The 25999-nt window shown below is 43.9% G+C and overlaps 2 protein-coding genes across 3 annotated transcripts in view; one reads left to right on the top strand and one right to left on the bottom strand.

Moving 5' to 3' along the window:
• Positions 1 to 948: 948 nt before the first annotated feature.
• On the bottom strand, positions 949 to 12414 carry HEPACAM2 (HEPACAM family member 2). Its single transcript, XM_054161385.1, has 9 exons — positions 12345 to 12414; positions 9082 to 9432; positions 8174 to 8458; positions 5007 to 5303; positions 3712 to 3837; positions 3591 to 3615; positions 3433 to 3470; positions 2031 to 2104; positions 949 to 1065 (listed from the first exon to the last, which is right to left on the bottom strand). The coding sequence occupies exons 1-9, from the start codon at positions 12412 to 12414 to the stop codon at positions 949 to 951; spliced, it is 1383 nt and encodes a 460-aa protein (XP_054017360.1).
• Positions 12415 to 15678: 3264 nt separating this feature from the next.
• The window catches only part of VPS50 (VPS50 subunit of EARP/GARPII complex), a 49524-nt gene continuing 39203 nt past the window's right edge, over positions 15679 to 25999 (top strand). For both annotated transcript variants that reach the window (XM_054161080.1, XM_009907435.2), the window contains exons 1-8: positions 15679 to 15809; positions 16690 to 16758; positions 20733 to 20855; positions 21839 to 21910; positions 22733 to 22786; positions 23695 to 23765; positions 24673 to 24790; positions 24878 to 24913. In XM_054161080.1, the coding sequence (XP_054017055.1) occupies positions 15777 to 15809; positions 16690 to 16758; positions 20733 to 20855; positions 21839 to 21910; positions 22733 to 22786; positions 23695 to 23765; positions 24673 to 24790; positions 24878 to 24913 (576 nt within the window). In that variant the 5' untranslated portion in view covers positions 15679 to 15776. The remainder of the gene's footprint in view (positions 15810 to 16689; positions 16759 to 20732; positions 20856 to 21838; positions 21911 to 22732; positions 22787 to 23694; positions 23766 to 24672; positions 24791 to 24877; positions 24914 to 25999) is intronic.

Consider the following 25999-nt stretch of genomic DNA (forward strand, 5'->3'; position numbering starts at 1 on the left):
TAAAGCAGTTTTAATTTTCTTTCCCAACCCATCAGTCTCTTTCCCTTATTCCCTTTCTCTTCCCTTTGGGAAGGCAGAGGGGTTTGTAGAAGGCGTCTGCCACTCATTTATTGACCATCTCAGCCCTAACCCTTGAGAGTCTCCCATCCATAATTTTAGTAAAACATACAATGTCATTTTTAAGCTGCCCCTTTGTCTTTTGTATTCATAAATAAGGGGCATAAAAAAAGGTGTAAGGAATGGAAAACACCATGTTTTTCAAGAAACCATTCATTTAAAAGAAGAAAAAATAATTAATTAGAAGATGGGCAATTTGGAGCACCCAGACTGCTCAGTGGGAAGTACTAGTGTCTCAGTGCCATGAAACTGTAGCCACCTTCTTAAAACTTTGAGGAATTTTCCATTGAAATCATGTTAGAAGATCTTAGCTTTTGTTTTCCCTCTTTAGACAAAACTGGCATGATGGAGTAACAGGCTGGAGTCTTGAGGAAAAGTGAGGGGCTGGGTGGGAATGGGTGGAGAGAGTGATGCAGCTTTATCCCTGTTTTTTCTTCCTCTACAACTACCTCTTCACCCAGGTAACAAGTGATAGGATGAGAGGAAATGGCCTCAAGTTGTACTGGGGGGTGTTCAGGTTGGATATTAGGAAAAATTTCCTCACCAAAAGGGTCATCTGGCTTTGGAGGAGGCTGCCCAGGGAAGTGGTGGAGTCACCATCCCTAGAGGTTTTTAAAAATTGTTTGGATGAGGAGCTTTAGGGACATGGTCTGAGAGTTGTGTACAGGGACATGGTAGATTATAGTTGGACTCCATGATCTTAAGGTCTCTTCCAACCAGGCGATTCTGTGCTCTGTGATTCACTGGAATCAAACATCCGTTCCCAAATGTAAATTATCCTGGATGCAAAAGTTTCCTTGAGTTCCTATGTGAGAGTACACAGCCTTTGACTTACTGTTGATGGTCTTGTTGTGGTTGCTCAGGAATATGATGAATAACTTCATAAATTGTAGTAAAAACATCCTGGCTTGGGCCAAAGTCAGAGCCAGAAGCAGACTGACTTGAAACCTAAAAGATGCAAAGAGTATTTCTATTGTAAGTACAATTGGGAAAGGATTCAACAGAAATGAAGCTGAGAATGTAACCTCTCCTTTTGGGGACTCTTTCTCTCAGTGATTTGTGTGTGGGTTTAACAGGTTGTCTTCTGGACAGACTAGAGATCTCGGCAAAGGAGTACCTAACGAGTTTCAACAAGAGTAAGTGTAGGGCCCTGCACCTGGGGAGGAACAACACCATGCACGAGTACAGATGAGTGGCTGGAAAAGGATCTTGGAGTCCTGCTTATGTCCTGCAGCAATGTGCCCTTGTGGCCAACAAGGCCAATGATATCATGGGGTGTATTTAGAACAGTGTGACCAGCAAGGGAGGTTGTCCTCTCTTCTACCCTGCCTTAGTGAGACCACACGTGGAGTATCATGTCCAGTTCTGGGCTCCAGTTCAAGAGGGACAGGGATAAACTAGGAGTCCAATGGAGGCTATGAGGGTGATGAAGGGACTTGGTACTTGGTAGATATAGTAGAATTTTTTCTGCTAGGAGAATTCCTGTGCTTAAGTCCTCCTTTGCAACACATGAAGATATAATAATTCTTTACAATGATGAATTTAGGTTTCCCTCTGAGGCTTGTCTGTGCTGCCAAAGTTGTGTTGCATGAGCAGCAATATTAGGGCCAAGGGCCACAATAAATAATTTGCTTGTGTGACACAAGTAGTTCAGTGCTACTCATCTACCCAACACTACCACTATTCTTTGAATATGGAGTGCTGAACTAAGATTGGTGTCTTCAGAGCTTGATTAGGTCTTTACTGCTCCATATTGACACAAGTCCTGGTGAACAACAGCCATGAGTATGGTGTCATAGAGGCAGCTGTAAACAGCAACAGGAGCAAACTGACAGAAGGGTCTCAGTACAGATATTTAGGGTACCTCAAGAAATAGAGGAGATACCATCAATTGATGATGTGAAATCACATACCCTGGGACCACCAGCAAGATCAGGAATAGCGACAAATTCATATATCCCAAAATCATCCAGAGCACTTTCGTGTCCTACAGGGAGAAGGGACAAACATGAGAAAGGTATTGAGGTGCAATTACAAGCTGAATAATAATGACTGACAAAGTAGTTTGGCCCAGTTTTTAAGACAACTGAATATTGCTTGGTTGATCAGCTTTGAACCACTTTCCTGCCAAACTCCCAAGCTGGTGTTGTGCAAGGCAGGAAAAGTTTCTCAGTGCTTGGCTACTTCCAACACCTTCCACCAAGTTCAAAATTTCTTGCTAACCCAGTGACAGTTTTGGTAGAGCCATGGAGACCCTCTTTGCTGGTTGAGACATAGGAAATGGAAGCCCAGCATATGCCCAGCACAACTGCATTGTAGTGAGGCAGCATCACCTGAAGCTTTTTTATACTGCTGAGAATAAAGAAAGGGAACACAACACTAAGAAGTGCCAGTTATAATAAACCAGTTGGCAGATTGTGTCAAGAACTTGAGATGCAACTTGTAGTTTAGAGTGGGAGTCTCCTTCTCTACCCTCCCACTGTCCAGGACTCTTGCTTGTCCTTTGGGCATTACTCCACAGCAAAGGCTACAGCACAAGAGACAGTGCTGAGATGCTCTGCTCCAATACCACTTGCTGGGGTGAAGGACCCTCTGAGCTGAAGTGATTTTCCTACATTATTCATCTTGATATAATTCTCTGTTCTCTCACATGTAGCAGCTCATGGCTTGCTCTGATGCTCTGCTAGAAAGGGATGGGAATAAAACTGCTGTCTTTTCAAAGGATGGCCACTCTTCTCACCAAGATGATGTGGGAAGAATTGTAGAGGGAAAAGGAGCAGTGACAAAAGCACACTGGGTACTGATGGCACAGAGAAAGGTGGTACAGAATGTGGTGGAGGTTAAAATGTCTGTAATGTCCTATTAACATCTCACACTTTTGTTACTGATTGGTGCTATCAACATACAGAAGTGTGATCCTGCCACGGTGTGTCACCTCTCACTGCTATCCTGTAGTAACACTGATTCATTTCATAGAGGTGAGAAGAGCAGAATGCAGGTGATGCTACCTGGAATTAGCAGCCAGAATCCAAGCCAAGAAGGTGCACACTCCAACCATGAGCTAAACCCCTGCTGAGCTGTTGTCAGTTTGGCTTTATCTTAAGTAAGCTAATGTAGAGGTAGGTCTGTGACCCAAGTGAACAACACTCTTCCCTCCCTTTCCTTCTTTCTTTTTGCAGTTTTGGTTTGTCTTTGGACACAGATTTGGACCTGATGAGATCATCTCTTCTGATACCACTTGCTGGAGTAAAGGACCCTCTGTGCTGAAGTATTGCTTACCTTCTTCAGCTTCTGAATTGCTTTCATTAGCATTACCTGAAAATGTTTGTGCCTTCCTGTAATCAGCCTCTGGCCTAGGAAATAGAAACATGTTTGTCACTTTGATGTTGTAAGCCAAGAAAAGAAAATTAATGATAAAATGTGGTTCTCTTCATGGGAAGGGCTTCAAGACTTAGAGTGATTTATTTTTATACCTGCTCTGCAGCTTCTGTTGTATCACTGAAAAGAATTGAAAAAAAAAAAAAAAAAGACAAATCATTCTTTCTGCTCTGATGGTCAAAAAGAAGAGCTGGGGTGTGCTTAACTTTTACCTACCTTTATGTGGCCGATACCTTTTCCATATGAATAAAAATGCCATAGCTAGGATCAGAAATAATGAAATTCCTGTTATTACAGCAAGAGATGACAAAGATTTTCCCTTCTGGGCCAGCTTTTCCAGTCCTGTGACAAAGAAGATGAGTATTGTAAGTTAACCTCTTGATCTCTATTCTGTGCTGACACTAAACAATAAATCTTTGGAAATTCACCTGAAGCAGAGAGATACAAAAGAGATACAAAATTTTGGTTCTTGGGAATTGCTAATATTTGATTACTTTATTTTCCCCCCATAACTGGTAATTTATTTACTCCCCACCCCCCAGCAAAATCTCCTGAACTAGAAGACCAATGCTTTTTGTATTAGAAATTAGTCCAGAATAAATTGGTAGTATCTAGAGCTAATTGAAGGTCAAGGAGTGGAACATCTCCCTTGTGAGGAAAGGCTGAGGGAGATGGGTATCTTTAACTTGGAACAGAGGAGCATGAAGGGTGACCCCATTCATGTTTATAAAGATGTGAAGGGCAGGAACCAGGCTCTGCTCAGGGATGTCCAGTGATAGGACAAGGGGCAATGGGTACAGGCTGGAGCAGAGGAGGTGCCATGGGAACAGAAGGGCAAACGTTTTCACTGTGCGGGTGACACAGCCCTAGAGCAGGCTGCCCAGAGAGGTTGTGGAGTATCCTCTGGGCAGCCTGTTCCAGTGTCTCACCACCCTCACTGGAAAGAATTTCTTCCTAGTGTCCAGTCTCAATCTCCCCTCTTGCAGCTTAAAGCCATTGCCCTTCATCCTATCACTACCATCCCTTGTAAAAAGTCCCTCCTCAGCTCTCCTGTAGCCCCTTTCAGGTACTGGATGGCTCCTCCAAGGTCTCCCTGGAGCCTTCTCTTCTCCAGGCTGAACAGTCCAAAGCCTGCCCTCACAGGGGAGGTCCTCCAGCCCCCCAGTCATCTTCATGGCCTTCTCTGACACTCTCCAACATTTTGATGTCCTTTTGTGTAGGGTCCCCAGAACTAGATGCAGTACTACAAATATTCAAATACTGAGCCCAACCTAACTCTACCAAGCTTGGTGCTAAATCACGTTCCTCAGCACCACACTTCTGTGTCTTTTCTTAATGACAGTCTTGTCTCACTGCAAATAAAACCTGGATTCCACCACATGTCCAAAATGCCCTTTAACACGTTATTAGCAGGACTTCACTTCTGATACATATTTTCTTTGTAAGAATTATTTCTTCTCCTGGAGCTGACACCCTGCTCACTCAATACAGGAATGACTTCGTGTCCTTACCTACAGAGGTAACGACCACTGTGAAGTGAGTTTCATCTCGCTTTCCTGTCACATTGTTGAAAGCACGACAAATGTAATCGATTGTCTTCTGGGCCACTTCATCACACACAACTTCCAGGTGGGGCCCATATTTGACGACATGAGTGGTGTTGTCAGCCCTTTGAATCCAGGAGTAAGTGTTTGGTGGGTTTGAATCCGCTGAGCAGTCAAACAGTATAACTTCCCCCATGTCCACTGTAAAGACTGCCCCTATGTTCACACCTTTATCTGACTTAACTCTAAGTCCATAAGGTCCATCTGCAAACAAAACCAGCAAAAACAGCAGAAAAAATATCAAAGGATATATTAATATAACTTGAAAGAGAAGCATATCCCTAGACTCAGATTTTTGAAGGTTGACTAGCCATTAGAATGCTGGCATTGGGTCAGTAATTTCAATTACAAGGCTTTCAGTTGAATGGTTTGCAAAGTTTGTGGAGGTTTATCTGGGTTTATCTCAGACTGTCCCCCACCCAATGCTGATCTAATCGCTGTTTAGGGAAAAAGCACGGCCCTGTGCATTGTCCAGTATGAGAAAAAGAAAGAAAACTGGAAGCAACTGGAAAAAGCCATGAAGGAGTAGGTGGTGGAATATTGCAACAGGTTGCCCAGGGAGGTGGCCCCATCCTTGGAGATATTCAAGGTCAGGCTTGATGAGTCTCTGAGCAACCTGATCGAGTTGGGGATGTCCCTGCGTACTGCAGACCTTTAGAGGCCCCTTCCAACCCAATGCATTCTATGATTCTATGATCCCACTTAGACTTTTAAACTCAACTCCATCACCACAGTACAATAGTTTCTGCTGCAGCCTCCATGACAGTATCTTGACAGTCTTGAAATAATTGGTTTCTGTGTCACACCACTGCAACAGCCACATTCTGGGGTGCATTATCACAGGGAATGGACAAGCAGGGTAATATTAATAAGAAATGAAGAAAAAACCACATTTGATTGTCAGCAAAAAACCTCCATCATGATAATCTTCATGGATCCCTCCACTCTACTTCTTCTTTCCAGTATTGTTCTCATACAGGAGCCTGCCTCTCGTCTCAGTGAAGCCAGTTAACTAAATGACTTGTAAAGTAATAAATCACCTGTTCTGAGCAACAATTTACTGCTCTGTGGGAATATTTCCAATTGCTCCTATCTCCAGGAGGCTGTAACAGTTTCCAAGCAGATGGCAGGTATTTGCTCTGAGTAACCTTTTCTTTATCACCTCTAGCAACTCCCTTGCAGCACTGACATATGGCACACAGAAATCCTGGGACCTGCTCTGGATTGTTATTGGCAAGTGGGAGCCAGGAGACAAACTATCCCTGCAGGCAGAGGGCGGACCAAATGATGTGACTTTGGACAGCTCAGGGAATCATAGAATCATAGAATATTTTAAAGTCATCTAGTCCAGCCTCTGCAGTGAGCAGGGACATGTTTAACTGGATCAGGTTGCTTAATACCCCATCCAATCTGACCTTGAATGTCTCTAGAGATGGGGTATCCACAATCTTTCTAGGCAACCTGTTCTAGTGTTTCATCACCAGTTATATAATGGTAGGGCCTGATGAGCTTAAAGTTCTTTTCCATTTGGAACAACTCTATGATTCTGTACTCAGAGATGGAAGGAGGAGGAAAATAAGACGTAGGTTCTGAATGTGCTGGTAGTGCAATCATACGAGGTCTAGGACATGGGCTGGCTACCAACTGCTAGATTACAGAGCCCAGGAAAGCAAGAGCAAGTACCAGCCCTTGGCTGGACAGGAATCCAGTTCCAGTCCTTGCACTGGTTATGCCTGAACAGGACTGGTGGCAAAGGAGATCCTAACCTGTCTGAAAAGGACACTTCTACCCCCAGGAATAAGAGGATCAGACCCTGCCAAGGTCATGTATGTAACATGTGCTGCTTGCAGATCTTGGAGGCACTGGGAGCTGATGTTGCAGGAAGGATAAGGAACAAAATGCAAATGTTCTTTCTAAGATTTAAGGTAGAATTGTCAAATGTTGACTAAACCAATCTTTTGTTTCCTCCAGCTTGTTTCATTCATGAACACAATCTATGCTCCCAGTTAGTTTCCCTCCACTATCATTTCCAGTCAATGTGGCTTGCTTGGGTCCGCTGCCAGCTGCTGCTGGTCTTTGTGCAACTCTTCTTGCTCCCTCACATTTCCCACTTGATGTGGAAAGCAAAGACTCCTTTCACTTCTGACTTACCTAAACCAGACTGGGGGGTCTTCTCCTCTATTTTAAACAATATTTTAATGTATACCCATCTGATTATTTTTTCTCTTTGAGTCATACAAAATCATAGAATGCACTGGGTTGGAAGGGAGCTCTATAGGTCATCTAGTCCAACCTACCTGCAGGAATCAGGGACATCCCCAACTAGATTAGGTTGCTCAGAGCCCCATCAAGCCTAACTTTGAATGTCTTCAGGGATATGTGGTCTCCTACCTCAACGGGCAACCTGTTCCAGTGTTCCACCACCCTCATAGTAAAGAAATTCTTCCTAATGTCCAATCTAAATCTACCCTGCTCTAATTAAAAGCCATTGCCCCTTGGCCTGGTGTTGCTCACTCTTGTAAACAGTGCCTCCCTAACCTTCTTAAAGGCCCCATTCAGCTACTGTAAGGCCACTATAAGGTATCCCTGGAGCCTTCTCTTCTCCAGGCTGAATTATTCTCTCAGCCTGTCTTTGTAGGAGAGGTGTTCCAGCCCTGTGGTTATTTCTGGGGCCCTCCTCTGGACCCTCTCTATCAGGTTCATGTCCTTCCTGTGTTGAGGGCCCTCCACACAGCACTCCAGGTGAGGCCTTACCAGAGCAGAGGGGCAAATTCACCTCTCTCCATTTGCTGGCCACACTGCTTTTGGTGCAGCCCAGGAGGAAGATGCCTGTAGTGTGGAAATTGTGACGTTCCTATTTGAATTCTGCAGTTCAGACTCATCTTCCTAACTACGTAACTCTGAGTAATTTTTTATTACACTGCTGTAAGTTACAGCTGTTAGAAACCAGCTCATTTTGAACCAAGCTCTTATCTAGTGTTAACTCAACAGTTCTGTCTCCTGTCATTGTTAGAGGGACTTCTTCCAGACAGACCCTTTAAACAAAGCTAATTATGAATATTTCATATACTCACAATATATGGTTGGTGCAATTATCTCACTTTCCATTGCACTGACAGGGTTAGATACAAGACAGCTGTAGTTCCCAATGTCTTCTTTTACCACAGGAACAATCAGAACTGTTGCATTGTTTGATGAAAAAGTATAATTAGGACCGGCATGGAGAGGCTTCCCATTTTTCATCCACTGGTAAACTACTCTCGTTCCTTTCTCCACAGTACATTTCAGTGTAATATTGCCTACAAACTCCACCACCCCTGAAGATGGTTCTGTATGTACAGCTGGCTTTGTGACAGGAACTGAAAAATAAAGACATACAAAGAGTTATTAGAGTGATGAACTGATGTATTACAGTCTTCATAGAATGGTTTTGGTTGGAAAAGCCCTTTAAGATTATCAAGTCCAACCATTCTCTAACTCTGTCAAGTCTGGTGCTAAATCATATGCCTCAGCACCATATTTCTGTGACAGATATGTTCATTGCCACATGATTCAAATAGCAGCCATCAACCTCTCTGGAAAGTACTCAGATTTCAAACTTAATTTATTAAATATGGATAAAGGTTGAAAAAAAGGAAAGCCCTGTGGCCAGGGAAAACATAGAATCTTAAAATGGTATGGGCTGAAAGGGACCTTCAAGATCATCTGCTTCCAACCCTCTACCATAGGCAAGGACACCTCCTACTAGACCAGCTTGCTCAAGGCCCCAGCCTGCCTTTGAACATGACCAGACTTGAAGCCTCCACAACCTCTCTGAGCAACCTGTTCCAGTGTCTCACCACCCTCATGGGGAATAATTGCTTCCAAATGTCTCATCTCACTTCAGTTTCTTCCAGTTTGAAAAGAAAGTGAAGCCAGACAGCACTTCAAAACTCTTGCCATTTTATTTTCAAAATGAAGATCCTCCATTTTACCAACTCACCATCAACAGCAACTTGAATCTTTTGACTGGCAGTTGTCGTTCCATTTCCACGGACATTGACTTTGACAATGTAATTGCCCTCATCGCTGGTATGCAATGGGTTGATTGTCAAAGATGCACTTGGAGGTATGAGGGTAAATTTGTGCTGATATTCCAAGTCTGGAACTACTGTTTGATTCACAGAGCCAAGCAGGTATTTTGGATTACTTTGAGGCCTCTCAAAAAGCCAAATTATCTGGATTTCTGACGCTGTAGTGTTGAAATTGTAGTCAACGGTAAGATGCAGTGGCTGTCCCTCAATACCATGGATGGTATGAGATGGCACTGTCAGCTTTAAGGCAGAACAAATACCTGCAGAAAAAATGGAAGAAGAAAAAAACTGTCAAAACCAAGCCATAAATGGAAACACTATGAAAATCAAATTGTGAGAAATTCTCACAAAGAAAAAAACCTCTGAGCTAGAGCTGACACTTGTTCTGTAAGATCGCTGGAGGTATTTTAAAGGTGTGTAGATGTGGTATTTAGAGACATGGTTTAGTGGTGGACTTGGCAGTGTCAGATTACAGGTGGAAATGATGATCTTTGGGGCTGTTCAGCCTGGAGAAGAGAAGGCTCCGAGGTGACCTAATTGTAGCCTTCCAGTATCTGAAGGGGGCCTCCAAGAAGGCTGGGGAGGGACTTCTCAGGATATCAGGTAGTGATAGGACTAGGGGGAATGGAATGAAGCTGGAGGTGGGGAGATTCAGGCTAGATGTGAGGAGGAAGTTCTTCACCATGACAGTGGTGAAGCCCTGGAATGGGTTGTCCAGGGAGGTGGTTGGGGCGCCGTCCCTGGAGTTGTTTAAGACCAGGCTGGACGAGGCTCTGGCCAGCCTGATCTAGTGTGGGGTGTCCCTGCCCATGGCAGGGGGGTTGGAACTAGATGATCCTTGTGGTCCCTTCCAACCCTGACTGATACTATGATACTGCTATGATCTTAAGGATCTTTTCCACCCTAAATCATGGAATCATAGAGTGGTTTAGGTTGGAAGGGACCTTAGAGATCACCTGCTTCCAATCCCCCCTGCCATGGGCAAGGACACCTCCTACTAGCCCAGCTTGCTCAAGGCCTCAGCCAACTTGCCTTTGAACACTGCCAGGCTTGGAGCCTCCACAACTGCTCTGTGCAACTTTTTCCAGTGCCTCACCACCCTCATGGGCAAGAATTGCTTCCTAATGTATCATCTCAGTCCAGCTTCTGCCAGTTTGAAGTAATTACCCCTTGTCCTGTTCTTTTCTATGAGACTAATTTTGATTTTTTAATTAAAACTGAAGACTGTTATGAATAATCCTTGAATTATTGTTAATGGTGAAATCAAATCAATGTGCCAAACTTTTACTTCATTCTCATCAGGCACAACTTCCATGTAATTTAAACTTATCTCTATAGCTTTCTAAATAAAATACACACTTTTCCAAGAGAATGGATTTCCCCAAACCATTTTTTAAAATATAATGACCATAAGGGTTCCACTAAAACGACCTCCAGTGATCTGTGCTTTGCTTACAGCTCACTTTGCTATCATCACCAGTATTAGCAAGAACAACAGAGTTGTTGTTGACATAAAACAAGGGCTGCAGCTTTAGTTTAAAGAAAAAACTCTGACATAACTTTGGAGTTTATGGCATAAACTGAAACCTGTTCAGCGAGGTTTTGTCACCGTCTGGGTTTAGCATGCACATCTCCTTGTCAAAGTATGGATTCTCAACTGCTTTTCACCCATGTGTTCATTTAGCTTTTCTGCTCCCTAAACCCCCTGAACTTGGAGTAAAATGTCATTAGATCACTGATAACAGTTTTGACACTTACAGCAAATAGGTTCAGTTATGAAAAAAAGAAAGATCTATAATGGACCAGAAAACCTGTGATTCCTCATTCCTGGAGTTAGAGCAGCAGAGACTGTCATACTCTTCCCTATTTGAGGGTTTGTGCCTAAGAACAAGTGCCACAGAGCTTCGTCATTTGACCTGATTCTTGTCTCTGCGGTTAGTATCTTCAGTGGGCTTCATGTCATACCCCAGTGCATCCCATTCTTGTCATGATAGAAAGTTCAAGCTGCACATTTCCCATTCTAGGAAATGTCTCCGAGCAAGAGTCTCAGGAGACTTCCTGGTGAGTGATTGTGCACAGTAAAGCTCTCTGCTTGCACACCAGTATCTCCTGCAGGGTTTTAATGAAAAATGTTGAACAAAATTAGATGTGGTGCTGAAGGACATGGTTTAGAGAGAGAGAGTGGTTGGAGTTGATCATCTTAAAGGTTTTTTCCAACCACAAGCATGCTATGAAAGCTGAAATTAGATCAAGGGAATATTCACTGTATGTTTTTTCTAATCAAAGAGTGATTTCATTTTAAAGAAGTAATCTGATAAACTTCCTATAAAACTGAAAATGGTATGAAGACAAAACTAACTCTTGACAAAGCATTTAGCTTCACATCAAGGAAACTACGTGACAGCATCTGAAGTTCTCAAATGAGATAAAAGAAAAAGTCTTCTTACACGTGGATGAGTAGAAGATGCACTACATTGGCATTAAAATCTATTCCCTGTGTTGATACAAACCCAAATCAATACAGGAAAAGTGAACAAGCAGAGTTTGTAGAATCAGAAGTTCGTCTAACTCTAGCACAGAATATTCCTGCCAATGCATCCAGAACATCTATTTTTTATCAGATGCATGGTTAACAAATGCATATTTCTGATAACAAGTAATGCCAAGCACATGTGCTGTTAATGGGAAGACATTCTCCAGTTGATTGAAAGCTTAAGTTAGTTTTAATAACAAGCATATTTAAATATTACATATAAATGTTATCTGTTAATTGTCAGGCATCACAATAAAGTGACAAATAATGCAGCAAGGCTGTCTGAAAGCGATGGATTTTTAGAGAGATGTGTCACAGCTGCTAAATAAACCTTTGTCCAGAATCTGCTCAGCTTTACTTAAGAATGTTCAAAGTGTACATCACTTCAGAAAATGTGACACTAAATATGCTATCAACCCAGGGTTTAGTTACAAATTATGTAGAGCACTAAATTTTGCCTGTTGCTAAATGTTTGTAGTTCCACTCCTAACCCAGGGTGATATTACCTGATTAAAAGCTTTCAGGCTACCTGAGGAGAAAACATCTGACAGTACAACAGAAATATCTTCACATTTAGAGCTCTAAAACTACTTCACATTTCCACAATGGCAATCAAACAGAACTCATATAATTTCTTACCTACTAGCAGAAAATATATTTTGCACTGCAAGTCCCAAAAGAATTTGGCTAAAGGGCTCCATGACAGCATCTTGCTCCACACCAATCCTGCCTTCTCCTCAGTGCAAAGCCAGGGCTGGATCCTGCAGCTGCTGGTTTATTTGCTAGGGAAATCAGCCCTGAGTTCCCAGGCCCTATCCTGTCCCCTGCCTTGTGTGATTTGAATATGTGTATACAAGGAACAAAGGAAGTGGAGCACCTGGTAGATGAGCACCCATCTCCATTGCCTCTGATTTTATTGTAACCCTTCCCCAGCAGCCACAGCAAATATGACACAGAATGTAATAAATGAGGTGCAGAATACAAAGTACAATCAATTAATAAAAATGCACAGGTTGTAGAAGTATTAACAGCCTGAGTTACTCTTTTTTAGCAAACCCTCTGCTGTTAGGTGGTTCTGCTTTTTTCAGAGGAGCATTCACAAGATTTTTCTTTTGGCTCTTTTCCACTTCTTTTCTGTTACATAAAAAAATATTATCAGCGAGAGCCTTGCTTTGTTTTTTCTCTAGCATTTTCAAGCCCACAGCTTTTGTCTACTTTTTTCCTTAACATAAGGCACGGATTTTGTTTCCCCTCTCTAAACATCTAACATGAAGTGTCTATCACACAGCTTCCAACAAAAAATCCTGTGGCTAGAGCAGACTGCTTACTGCAGTTGTTGAATTATCTGCTGATTAGTTTATTCTCCATTAACTTATATTGATCTAATTAATATTAGCATAAATGTATGACTTGGATTCTGTCCAAGGCTGTCACTCATTGTACAAACCTAATCATCATCAGCAAACCAGCCAACCTCCCACAGGTAACAGTTTGCAACAGCAAATATTTGCATAGACAGGAACGGCGCAGCCAGAGAAAAACACACCAAATTTTCACTCCACAGACTACTACAGATTAACAAAGATTAGGCTACGCTGCGTCCTACCCTGTGCAGGAGGGGCTGGCACCAATGAGTAGCCTCCCCACCACTGCAAGGGTCCTGACAGCTGCTAAACCACCACCAAAATGGCTGAACATTAATTTTTCACTTAAGGGTGGTGAACACAAACTCAGAGAGTCAGAGAATGGTAGAGGTTGGAAGGAACCTCTGGAGATTACCGAGTCCAACCCCGCTACAAAGGCAGGATCACCTAGGGCAGGTCACACAGGAATGTGTCCAGACTGGTCTTGAAAATCTCAAGAGAAGACCACCCTCTCTGGGCAGCCTGCTCCAGGGCTCCAGCACTCTCACAGTGAATTTTTCCCCTCATGCTGAGGTGGAACTTCCTGGGTTCCAGTTTGTGTCCATTGCCTATCACAGGAAACCACTGAAAAGAGCTTGGCCCCTTCTTCTGGATACCCACCCTTCAGATATTTATAAACATTACTAAGATCTCCTCTCAGTCTTCTCTGGACTAAACAGCCCCAGTTCTCTCAGCTTGTCCTTATCAGATGTTCCAGTCCTTTCATTGTCCTCATAGTTCTAACATGTCCAGATCTTTCCAGAACTCTTAGCAGCTCATTACAATCCAATGTAAGAAACATGAGTTTTACTTCAGGTTAATAAAAAGATCAATACAGTGATCTCAGCAGAAGTAATACCACCATGTGACATGAGCCAGGAGGTGAAGAGGGAATTTTGTATATTCCCAAAGGCTTTCTGGGTTCATTGTCCTGACTCTCCTGAATGCTGCTCTTTATAATCTTCTTAATCCACTTAACGTTAGGGCAGATATATCAACTTGTGGTTTGGTTTCAAAACATCATAAAATACTGGTTCCTATTAATTTCTAACTGAAATGAAGAAGTTTTTCACACAGGGATCAGTCTGTGCTGGTATTTTAAATACCAGAAGTGAGCAAAGAAAATAAAATTAATTAATTAGCCAAGGTCCTTTTCTTTCTTTCTTTTTTTTTGAGTGCATCCTGTTATTTCCAGCATTTGCATGCTGCTATTTTTAACACTGAATAACTTAGCAAGGTGCTGAGGGACATGGTTTAGCACCAGACTTGATGGAATTTGAGAATGGTTGGACTTGATGATTTTAAAAGATCTTTTCCAAGCAAAACCATTCTATGATTCTATAAAGTGGATGATGAAAAAGTGATGTTTCTGTAGAATTGTAGCTTGTGATGGTTCTAAAATGGCATCTCACTCATTTAATATAGCAAGTTCATTATAGCAACTTTATTTGCAGCAGTAACATCTGAATTACTTTCACTACTTCTGCAAATATTTGTTATTTTATTACTAACAATTAACACAGGAGTGTTAAGGAAAATAACTGAGACTGGCAGAGCACTACAGCAGGGTGCCCAGAGGTTGTGGAGTCTCCATCTCTGGAAGTATTAAAATCCCACCTGAATGTTATCCCGTGGGGATCCTGCTTTACCATGGGGATTGGACTACATGATCTCCAGAGGTCCTTTCCAATCCCATACCACGCTGTGATTCTGTGAACTTTGCCATGTGCTAAACTTGTTAGATATTTTCCACAGAAATAACTATGGGCAAAGGTAGCCAGAAGTAATGAATTCTTCCTAAAGAATGCAAAGAGGTGATGACTGACCTCAGAGCTTCATTTCGTTATCTAAAGGGGACCTACAGGAAGGCTGGGGAAGGCCTTTGGAAGGACCTGTGGATGAGGGGAAACTGAAACTGGAGCAGGGTACATTCAGATTGCACATAAGGAGGAAGTTCCTCACTGTGAGAATGGTGAAATACTGGAACAGGTTGCTCTGGGATCTGGAGACATTCAAGGTCCGCGCTCCATTTCCCTTCACAGCTCCCCGGCTCTGCCCGCACCCCGCTTCCCCTCACGGCTCCCCCAGCCCGCGCTCCATTTCCCTTCACAGCTCCCCGGCTCTGCCCGCACCCCGCTTCCCCTCACGGCTCCCCCAGCCCGCGCTCCATTTCCCTTCACAGCTCCCCGGCTCTGCCCGCACCCCGCTTCCCCTCACGGCTCCCCCAGCCCGCGCGCCATTTCCCTTCACAGCTCCCCGGCTCTGCCCGCACCCCGCTTCCCCTCACGGCTCCCCCAGCCCGCGCTCCATTTCCCTTCACAGCTCCCCGGCTCTGCCCGCACCCCGCTTCCCCCGGCCCGGCCGCCCCCGCCCCTCGCAGCGAGGAGGCAGCGCAGAGCTGCCGGCCGCCGCCAGCCACGCCGCGGCTGAAGGAGCCGCCTCTCCACGCCCCGTTACTGGGTGCTCGCTCGCTCGCTCGGCCGTGCTGCCGGGAGTTGTAGTTGGGCTGCGGCTCCCGAGAACTACCGGTCCCAGCGAGCAGCGGGAGCGCTCTGTCAGGTGGCGTCCAACATGGCTTCCCCGTGCGGGCCGGGGCAGCCGCCGGAGCCCGCGGCTGCGCGGGGCTGCTGAATGCTCTCGCGGCGGCAGTGGCTGTGTCAGTGGCATCATGCAGAAGATCAAGTCGCTGATGACCCGTCAGGTGAGCGGGTGGGTTCAGGAGAAGGGTCCCGCTGTGGGACGTCTCCGGCTCTCACCGTGTCTGGGCCCGCGGTGAGGGTGGTGCCGGGGCGAGGGGGCAAATGCCCGGGCACCCTGATGGGCCTCTGGGGCTCAGGCATCGCCCTCGGCCCTGCGTGTGGGAAGAGGGAAGTCCCTGCCTTAGCTCTTGCTGCGCATGGATCCGGCCTTGCTTTCTCTTTAAGTCAAGAAATGTAAGCGTGCAGAGATGCCAGCACCGATCTTGTGCGATAAGGGGCGACTTGCAGTTAAAGATGGCTCTTTGCTCTCTACAACTACCTGAAAGGAGGATGGAAGCCAGCTGCGGGTTGGCCTCTTCTTCCTAACAACAAGTGATAGGACATAAGGAAATGGCCTGAAATTGTGCTGGGGAAGGTTTAGACTGGATATGAGAAGGAACTTCTTGACTGAAAGGGTTCTCAAAGCCTGACACAGGCTGCCTAGGGAGGTGGTTAAATCCCCATCTTTGGAGGTGTTTCAAAGAGGCAGAGATGTGGTGCTGAGGGACATGGTTTAGCCCCAGCCTTGGCAGAGTTAGAGAATGGTTGGACTTAGTGACCTTAAATGCTTCCCATAAGGGTGGTGAGGCACTATAACAGGTTGCCCGGAGAAGCTGTGGAGACTTCAGCCCTGAGAGTGTTCAGAGGCAGGTTGGATGTGGCTTTGAGCAAGCTGGTCTAGGAGGAGGTGACCCTGGCTGTGGCAGGGGGTTGAAACTCAATGATCTTTAAGGTCTCTTCCAACTAAAACCAATCTGTGACTTGTAGGTCACCAGGTAAGACTTGCTCAATTTGCTTGCAAGCTAAAGTATCAATCTTAACTGACTTAACATTCTTTTAAAGGGTCTAAGAAGTCCTCAGGAGAGTGTTCATGACCTCAGTCCTATTGAAAGCTTTCGGATTCCTTGTAAGGTAAGAGACACAGTTCCTACATTCCAATCCCCTTCATTCTTAGGTTTTCATGACACTGAGTTGTTTGGTTTTAGTTTTTTGAGGGTTTCTAATATCAAGTTTTTAACAGCAGTTTTATTTCATGCTGCAAATCTTTCAAAATATTTTAATGAAAGAATTAAGAGCTGTAGGCAAAACAGTTCACTCGCTCAGAATGAACTTGTAGTAAAATTTCTTTCTTGGAACTTTAGAGTAGCCAGTGGAAGCTGTTCTTAATGTTATCTGGGTTTCCTCCTGGAAAAGTGAAAAAAAAAAAAAAAAAAAAGGAAAAAATGCCTGGTGGTTTTGGTTTTTTTCCCTTCCTTTAAAAATGAAATACTCTATGGGTGTCCTGTAGAGTTCTAGTCTTGATATTTAGACTTCTGCCTATGGTGCCTTAAGTATATTTTGACCATGCAATAGTCTTTATGTTCTTCATGACTCGTGGAACTGTTAGGGCAGGTCCAGAGGAGACCATGAATATGATTTAGGGACTGAAGCATCTCCTCTGTGGGGACAGGCTGAGAGAGCTGGGGTTGTTCAGCCTGTAGAAGAGAAGGCTCCAGGAAGAATTTCTAGTGGCCTTCCAGGATTTGAAGGGGCCTCCAGGAGAGCTGGAGAGGTACTTTCACAGAGGCATGGAGTGACAGAGTAAGGGGCAATGGCTTCAAACTGGAAGCAGCTCAGTTGAGCTGAGATCTTAGGAGGAAATTCTTGCCCATAAGGGTTTTTCCTTCCCAAATGTTTTTGATGGCTACTTCTCAAAGTTCTGAGGTGCTTACATTAACTTTTGCCTTTTTCAACCAGCTCTGTCAAATGAATCTCTCAAGTTGCATGACTGTGATTAAATAAAAGCTTTAGATCGCAAGAATCTTGAGGGAAAATACTGTGTTTTGATCAGTTTTACTCTTGGCTCCTGTCCCAAGCCATTTGTCACAGTAACTTCACTTCTAGCCCTTTAATTTTGGAAAAAGGATTTATATTGCATGCCTCCTTAACTTTGCTAAAACCTTTATTGTTGGATTTTATTTTCCACATGATGAGTCATCAGATTAGACACTGTAAGGTGCCTCCTGCCACTGTGAGCACAGATTTCAGATAATCTTTGTTGAAAGCAGAAGGTTTTGGAGTAGAAAGGGGGAGATATGGTATGAGAACCATGAAGAAATTAAGAGTTTAAGTACTGCACAGAAGTTGGAAGTCATTGAGCTCTTGGATATTGTTGTTTGTTTTGAACTGGAGCTATGTTCACTGCCATGGAAACCTACTGATGTCACAAGTCAGAATTACATTCTAATGACAGGATCAAGCAGCTTTGCTGGATATAAGCTGATGCCCCTCAAGAATTATTTACTAATGGGCAAGCTTCATAAAGGGAATTCACTTTTGTCACATGAAGGCAAATGAGCAGTGAACTTCTTGGAACCTTCTGTTGCAGTACAGGTTCATGCCTCCAACTTGGTCACACAGAGGAAAAAGTGTAGGATAGATGAGGTCTGTGATAGAATCTGGACAAGGCAAATCTGAACTGCAAGTGATATGATGAGAGGAAGTGGTTTTAAGCTCAGGGAGGGCAAATTTAGACTGAATATTAGGAAGAAATTCTTTACAGGATGATGAGACACTGGAACAGGTTGCCCAGGGAGGCTGTGGATGCCCCCTCCCTGGAGGTGTTCAGGGCCAGATTGAATGAGGCCTTGATCAAGCTGGGCTGGTGGGAGGTGTCCCTGCCCATGACAGGGGGTTAGAACTGGATGACCTTTAAGTCCCTTCCAAACTAAACCATTCTGTGGCTGTATGGATTTCTAAAAGAAGAAGCTGTCTGCAGATGGGGTTTGTATCTTTTTTTTTTTACTGTGATAGCTCCTCTCCTTGCTCTGATTGCCCTGGGCAACAGTGATTCTTTTTCAAGCATTCTCTTATTGCCAGCTTTGTTGTTTCCCAAGCTGATAACAGGTTTTAGTAGATTCTGTCACAAAAGGGTGAGGGAAGAATTTTGTACACTTGGAATTGAAGTCTGTGGCGTTAATAATGAGTTGATTTCAAATTAGATTATGTTTATCTTGATGATAATCAGTTCACACACAATATATTACTTGACTTTGTGGCTTGTGGTGGTAAACATATAGAAGGTAAAGATACAGAAGTGTGGCTTTCTTAGTTTGTGTGGGTTTCTGTTTCCCCAACAGTAGCTGAGGGCTTTTGAGGAGTGCATTAAGAGGTGATGTGACTAATAATCTCTTCCATGGATCACAGTTTGTTGTTCTCTCCACAAGGAGAATTATTTTCCCAGTGCCTTGTTTGTTTTGGTGGAGTGAGGGCTTCTATATAAGCACTTTGTATAAACATACTGAAGGAGGAAAGATCAAAAGAAGGTTCTCTGTGTTCATGTGAGAGGTAAGGGAATCCCACAAAGTTCCCTGTGGGATTGGCTGTCTTCCCTAGCTGTGGATTAACTGGGGGGAGAGAAAGGGGGGAAGGGGAAAAGAAAGTGTTGAGGTGAGATTACAGATGTGGTTATACATATTAATATTTTTATATAGATAAAATTAAAAGAGTGTGTGTGTGCAGATGTAAAAAATACTTTAGTAAGTTAATGATAAGTTTAATTAGGGGAGATGTGGACTGGAGATTAGTAAGAAATTCTTGACAGTGAGGGTGGGGAGACAGTGGAACAGGTAGCCCAGAGAGGTTGTGGATGTCCCCTCCCTGGAGGTGTTTTAAAGCCAGGCTGGATGAGGTCTTGAACCACCTGGTCTAATAGATGGTGCCCCTGCCTATGGCAGTGGGAGTGGAACTAGATGACCCTTCCAACCCAAAACATTTCATGGAGGCAGGATGCTGCAATGGAGCTGCTGATCGAATCTGCTGAGCAGGGCCCTCAGCTTTTAACATAGGTGTTATTCAGGCTAGGAATGGAAGGACATAGATTGCAGTATGTTCCCTGGTGTGCTTTTGGATCATTACAAAGAGAAGGAGGCTATGTCCAAATGAATTCAGCCACGGCTTGGCCCCTGGCGCTCTCTGGGTAGAGGTGCAGAGGGTATCGCTGACCTGCAGCTTTGAATTATGTTAGAGACTAAGTGCTACCAGTTAACTCTTTCCTATGTCTTTGCTTCCCGAGATTTTTCATAGAATCGTTTTGGTTGGAAAAGACCTCAAGTCAACTGTCAACCCAAGACCACCATCATCATTGAGCCATGTCCCAAAGTGCTATGGCCACACATTTCTTAAACATCTCCAGGGATGATGCCTCCACCCACCTCCCTTGGCAGTCTGTTCCAATCTCTGACCACTCTTTCAGGAAAGAAATTTTTCCTGATCTCCAACCTTAACCATCCCTGGCACAATTTCAGGTCATTTCTTCTCATTCTATCACATAATACTAGAGAAAAGAGACCAACCCCCACCTCACTATACCCTCACTCACTCACTCACTCACTCACTGCAACCTTTTGTTTGATAGTGACTGGAATGCAGAAGGTGTTTGCTCCAACTCTCTACTAGTAATGCTTCATTCAAGAGTGCAATGCTGGTGTTGGTGTTACAGGCAGTGTAGAACAACACCAAGTGTGACTCACTTGGGAAGTAGCTGGGGAAGTTATTGCAAACTTGCTGAACTGCCTTTCAGGTGAGTCTGCAAGGAAATGACTCTTCTGAAATATATTTCTTTTATAGTTGCTACAGGCTTTTAGACCTGTAAACTTCTAGCTCCATAGAACAGGAAGGAAAATATGTGGACAGAAGTATTGGTGTTGGTCCAGTTCTGGTTCCTGGAAAAGGTTTTAATGTCTTGTGGACAGAAGAAGCTGTAATGTACTGATGTTTCTGTTCATTGCCTTTTTTTTTGTGCTAATGTTGTAAATGGCTTTTGAAAAATACATATTTTTGGTGAAACATGCTTATTGTGGTGTGATATTGCATCATAGGAATAATTTTTGTTTTGTTTTGTGAAGGAGGAGCTAAGAGAACTACATGAAGAGCCAACTGATCCTCAAGCTCAGCAAGAAATAATTAACAGCATTGAAGAAGTTTATTTCTCCAATGATTCATTTGATATTGTGAAGTATGAGTTAGAGGTGAGCTGACTTCTTAAAAGAAAAGACAATAGTAGATCAGGAGGGGTTGTCCTCTGCCCTGGTAAGGCCACATCTGGAATATTGTGTCTAGTTCTGGGCCCCTCAGTTCAAGAAGGACCTCAGGGAACTACTTGAGAGAGTCCAGCGCAGAGCCACAAAGATGCTGAAGGCAGTGCTGAGGACAGGCTGAGGGAGCTGGAGCTCTTTAGCTTGGGACAGAGGAGCCTGAGGGGTGCCCTCATTCATGTTGATAAAGATGTGCAGGGCAGTGTCAGAAGGATGGAGCCAGGCTCTGTTCAGGGATGTCCAATGATAAGACAAGGGGCAATGGATGCAAGCTGGAGCAGAGGAGGTGTCATAGGAACAGAAAGAAAAACTTTTTCACTGTGAGGGTGCCAGAGCCCTGGAGCAGGCTACCCAGAGAGGTTGTGGAGTCTCCTTCTCTGGAGACATTCAAAACCTGCCTGGATGCCTTCCTGTGTGACCTGCCCTAGGAGATCCTCTTCTGGTAGTGGGGTTGGACCCAATCTTCAACCCCTCACATTGTGTGCTTCTGTGAACATAACAAAAAAATGAGGCTTCCTAGAATTAGTATCAGTTGTGCTAGCAGACAGTTCATAATTTAAACTAGATTGAAAAAGCTAAAAAAGCTGGAAACAAAAAAAAGCCTTTCTATGTTTTGGGTATTTTTATAGCAAACTGAGTGAGACACAATAATTTCACATATTGGGGGGATTGTGTGCATATATATATGACTTAAAATAAGCTTGGATGTAATGATGATATGATGTGATGTGGTGATGGTAATATATTGTTTAACACTGGTTTCTTCATCCACCATTTGAAAGAATGGATTAATTCTGCAGCTTAGATTGCAGAAGCAATAGGAATGTTTCTCTGAAGGAGCTGATTAGTTAACACTGCTTTTTATGTTTCAACAGCTTCTCATTTCTCACTGAATTTCATTTGTTGTTTACATACAGAGGCTTCCTCCAGTACTTAGTCTTCAAGAACTGGAAGAGTACAGAGACAAATTAAAACAACAGCAAGCTGCTGTAAGTAAAATGCTTTCCTCTGCACCCTCCATCAATTCTGGTCAGAAATCTAACTGAAAAAGATCTGATTTCTTAGACACATTAGATAGGAAGCATTTCTTTCTTTTAGTTGCGTGTGATGTGTTTTTATTGTGAACAATCATGAAGATGATCAGAGGACTGTAGCTGGGGCTGTTCAGCCTGGAGAAAAGAAGGTTCTGGGGAGACCTCAGAGCAGCCTTCCAGTACCTGAAGAGGGCTACAAGAAACCTGGGAAGGGACTTCTTTCAAGGGCTTGTAGTGATAGGATGAGGGGGAATGGATTTGAGCTGGAAGAGGGGAGAATTAGACTGGAGATTGTGAAGAAATTCTTTACAGTGAGGGTGGGGAGACACTAGATCAGGTTGCTCAGGGAGGTTGTGGATGCTCCCTCCCTGGAGATGTTCCAGGTCAGGTTGGATGAGGCCTTGAGCAAGCTGGGCTGGGGGGAGGTGTCCCTGCACATGGGAGGGGCTTGGAAATAGATGATCTTTAAGGTCCCTTCAACCCCAAACCATTCTGTTTTCTATTGTGACATGTTCCTTACAAGCAGAGAGGTAAGGAATTAATTACAGTAAGCCCACTAATTCCTAAATGGAACTGCAGATATTTCTCTTACCTTGTTCCTATGAAAGTTACTTGTCATTTAGCAATTTTTACATAGTAGTGGAACATTTATTCATCATTTTGAGAGCTACAGAACTAAATGATACAGAACCACAAACATGTTGTAGAAGTTTAGTATAGGGATGGCCTACTTAATTGAAATTGCTCTGTATCACATGGAATATCCTCCTTTTTAAGGTATCTAAGAAAGTGGCAGATTTGATTCTTGAAAAACAGCCTGCATATGTTCAGGTAAGACAACCAACAGTCACTTCCTAAGAGTGAACCACTCCATTTTGTGCTGTTAGGATGCTCCACTTGTTTCACTGGGGATTAAATGTAGTCATTTGTTAGTGCCTGATTTGAACTTGCTGTCTCTGCATGCTAAGCCTGTATCCATAGGATGAAAAGAACCAAGGGCATATTGAGCTAGAGGCCTTTAGTCATATGACATTTTAAGAAGGCTTCCTGAAAACATGGATTCATAGGATTGACTAATGGCTGTAATAGACCTGAAGAGGAGTTTTATTAGTGCTTGTCTTTAGGAGTGGTTTCAGATCTCTTTCCATAGGGAAAGCAGCAATGGCCTTTCTTAAGAGCACTTAATCAGAAACATGCCACTTATCTCAGGCAGTTGTGAGAAGAAAACCTCTAAGAGTAAGCTGGAAATAGGGCCTCAGCATGTCAAAGATCTCCAGGAGCAAAACAAAGCACTGCTTTAGCTGCTTGCAGTAGAATGTTGGCATGGCTTCTCTCCTTGCTTCCAAAACATCACTGGAACAGCTGCCCTAATGAGTCTCAAAAGGAGGCTGAGAGGAGACCTCTGGCTACAGCTCCTGGAAAGGAGGTTGGAGCTGGGAGGGTGTTGGTCTTGTCTAGTACCAAGTGATCAGATGAGAGGAAATGGCCTCAAGTTGCTCTAGGGCAGGTTTAGTTTGGAAGGATTCTCAAATTCTGGAACAGGCTGTTCAGGGAGGTTGTGGATGCCCCCTCCCTGGAGGTGTTCAAGGCCAGGTTGGAGGGGCTTTGAGCAAGCTGGGCTGGTGGAAGGTGTCCTTGCCCATGGCAGGGGCTTGGAACTGGATGATCTTTAAGGAACCTTCCAACCCCAGCCCATTCTATGATCTCTGATATTTGTGTAACCTGTTGTGTCTCTGTAGGAACTTGAACGTGTCACATCATTGCAGACTGGCCTTCAGATGGCAGCTGTTATCTGCACAAATGGAAGAAGGTATCCTGCTTAAATAGTGGCAGGGGGGGTAAAAGTGTGTAAGAAGAAACCTCACCAGTTTGCTTACTGTTGGTATTTTCTGTTGATGTGCTGAATGGAATTAGCCATTGTAGGTAAAAATACTGAAACAAATGCCACCTGCTTTCTGCCTTGCAGCTCTCACTTTGTCATTTGGGAGTTCTCTGCAAAACAAGCACCTTTTGGGATACATCAGTCATTGACAGACAGGTGCTGCAGAAAGGAAGACATCTTAGCGTAGTCTGTTGGGGTCATCCCAACTTCTGGGTTTTCCTGATGATTCTAACAACCTTATTTTCTAGCTTGAACTTATTGGGAGCCCCTAGCACAAGAGGGACATTGAACTGTTAGAGCACATCTAGAGGCCATGAAGATGATCAGAGGGCTGGAGCACCTCTGCTGTGGAGTCAGGCTGACAGATTTGGGGTTTTTCAGCCTGAAGAAGAGAAGGCTGTGGAGAGACCTTAGAGCAGCCTTGCAATATTTGAAGGGGGTCTTCAGGAGAGCTGGTGAAGGACTTTTGACAAAGGCATGGAGTGACAGGATGAGAGGTGATGGCTTCAAACTGTAAGAAGCCAGACTGAGTTGAGACATTAGGAAGCAATTATTCTTCATGAGACTGATGAGGCACTGGAACAGGTTAGCTAGAGAAGTTGTGGACGTTCCAAGCCTAGCAGTGTTCAAAGGCAGGCTGGCTGGGGCCTTGAGCAATCTGCTCTGGTGGTTAGTGTCCCTGCCCATGGCAGGGGGTTAGAACTCGATGATCTTCAAGATCCCTTCCAAGCCAACCCATTCTGTGATTCTACATTGATGGACAAGTTAGAATGTTGTAGCAGTAAGTTTTATTGTACATAGCACTGAAGACTCTGTTCATTTTTGTCTTTTGCAGACACCTCAACATAGCAAAGGAAGGCTTCACCCAGACGAGTTTGGGGCTTCTTGCCAATCAAAGGAAGCGACAGCTGCTTATTGGGCTGCTGAAGTCTCTGAGAACAATAAAGACACTGGTATGTCCAGTTGGCTTTGTTCAGTGGCAAGAGTTTTTTCTCAATTTCTGTGTAGTTTATTACTGTTTTTCTCTTGTTTCCTTTTAGCAAAGAACTGATGTGCGTTTGAGCGAGATGTTGGAGGTAAGGCCCTGCCAGACTATGAGAACTTGAAGCTTTTCTACATCAGCTGCTGTCACGCATCTTGATTTTGCCCCTTCATTCCTTCCTCTTGCAAACAGATCATGGGTGTGTGCATGTGGTGAAATATATGTTGGTTGTTTTTTTTTTAATGTTTGAAAAATAATTCACATCCAATGCAGTAGTCCCTGTGCTGGGGGAGGGGGAAGTATTTTCTGTCAAAGCCTCAGTGCTGCCATAGATCTGTGCACTGAGCCTTGAGTTAGTTCAGTAAAGGTGCAATGGAGTCTTCACTCCCCTCCCTACTCTCAAGTGATAAGGAGGAGGGGTGATGGCTTCAAACTGGAAGAAGATCAATTGAGGTGAGACATTAGGAAGATATTAGGAAGCAATTCTTGCCCATGGGGATGGTGAGGCACTAGAACAGTGCCTCCATAACAGAGAAGTTGTGGAGGCCCCAAGCCTGGAAGCGTTGAAAGCTTGGTTGGAGTCTCCAGGTTTTGGAGGTGGCCTCTAGGATGGCTGGAGAAGGACTTTTGACAAAGGCATGGAATGACAGGATGAGGGGTAATGGCTTCAAAATGGAAAAAACTGAATTAAGATGACACATGAGGAAGTGATTCTTCCTCATGGGGCTGGTAAGGCCCTGGAACAGGTTGCCCGGAGAAGTTGTGGAGGCTCCAAGCCTGGCAGTGTTCAAAGGCAGGTTGGATGGAGCCTTGAGCAAGCTGGTCCCTGCCCATAGCAGGGACTCTGTGAATCTATGACTCTATGAAAGATGCAGAGAGCTGTAAATGCAGCAATCATTTCAGAGCAATGGACTCTCCTGTTTTCATCTAATGGATAATGGATGTGGGGGCTTTTTGTGTTCTTAGCTGAACTTGATCTGCATTAGAATGCTGCTCTTCAAACCAATTTTTTTTTCAGAAACTCTTTTGTGGTAATAGCTGCATACAAATTGGTCTTGGCATTTTTGCTTCGATCTGTGACTTTGAAATTCCAGTAACAACTTTGTGTTTGAGCTCTCTGGAGCATGAAATGGAATGGGGATAGTTAGGACAAAACAGGGAAGCTCTTAGCTTCAGAGTG

This window comes from Dryobates pubescens, chromosome 4 (assembly GCF_014839835.1).
Source record: "Dryobates pubescens isolate bDryPub1 chromosome 4, bDryPub1.pri, whole genome shotgun sequence".
Lineage (NCBI taxonomy): Eukaryota > Metazoa > Chordata > Aves > Piciformes > Picidae > Dryobates > Dryobates pubescens.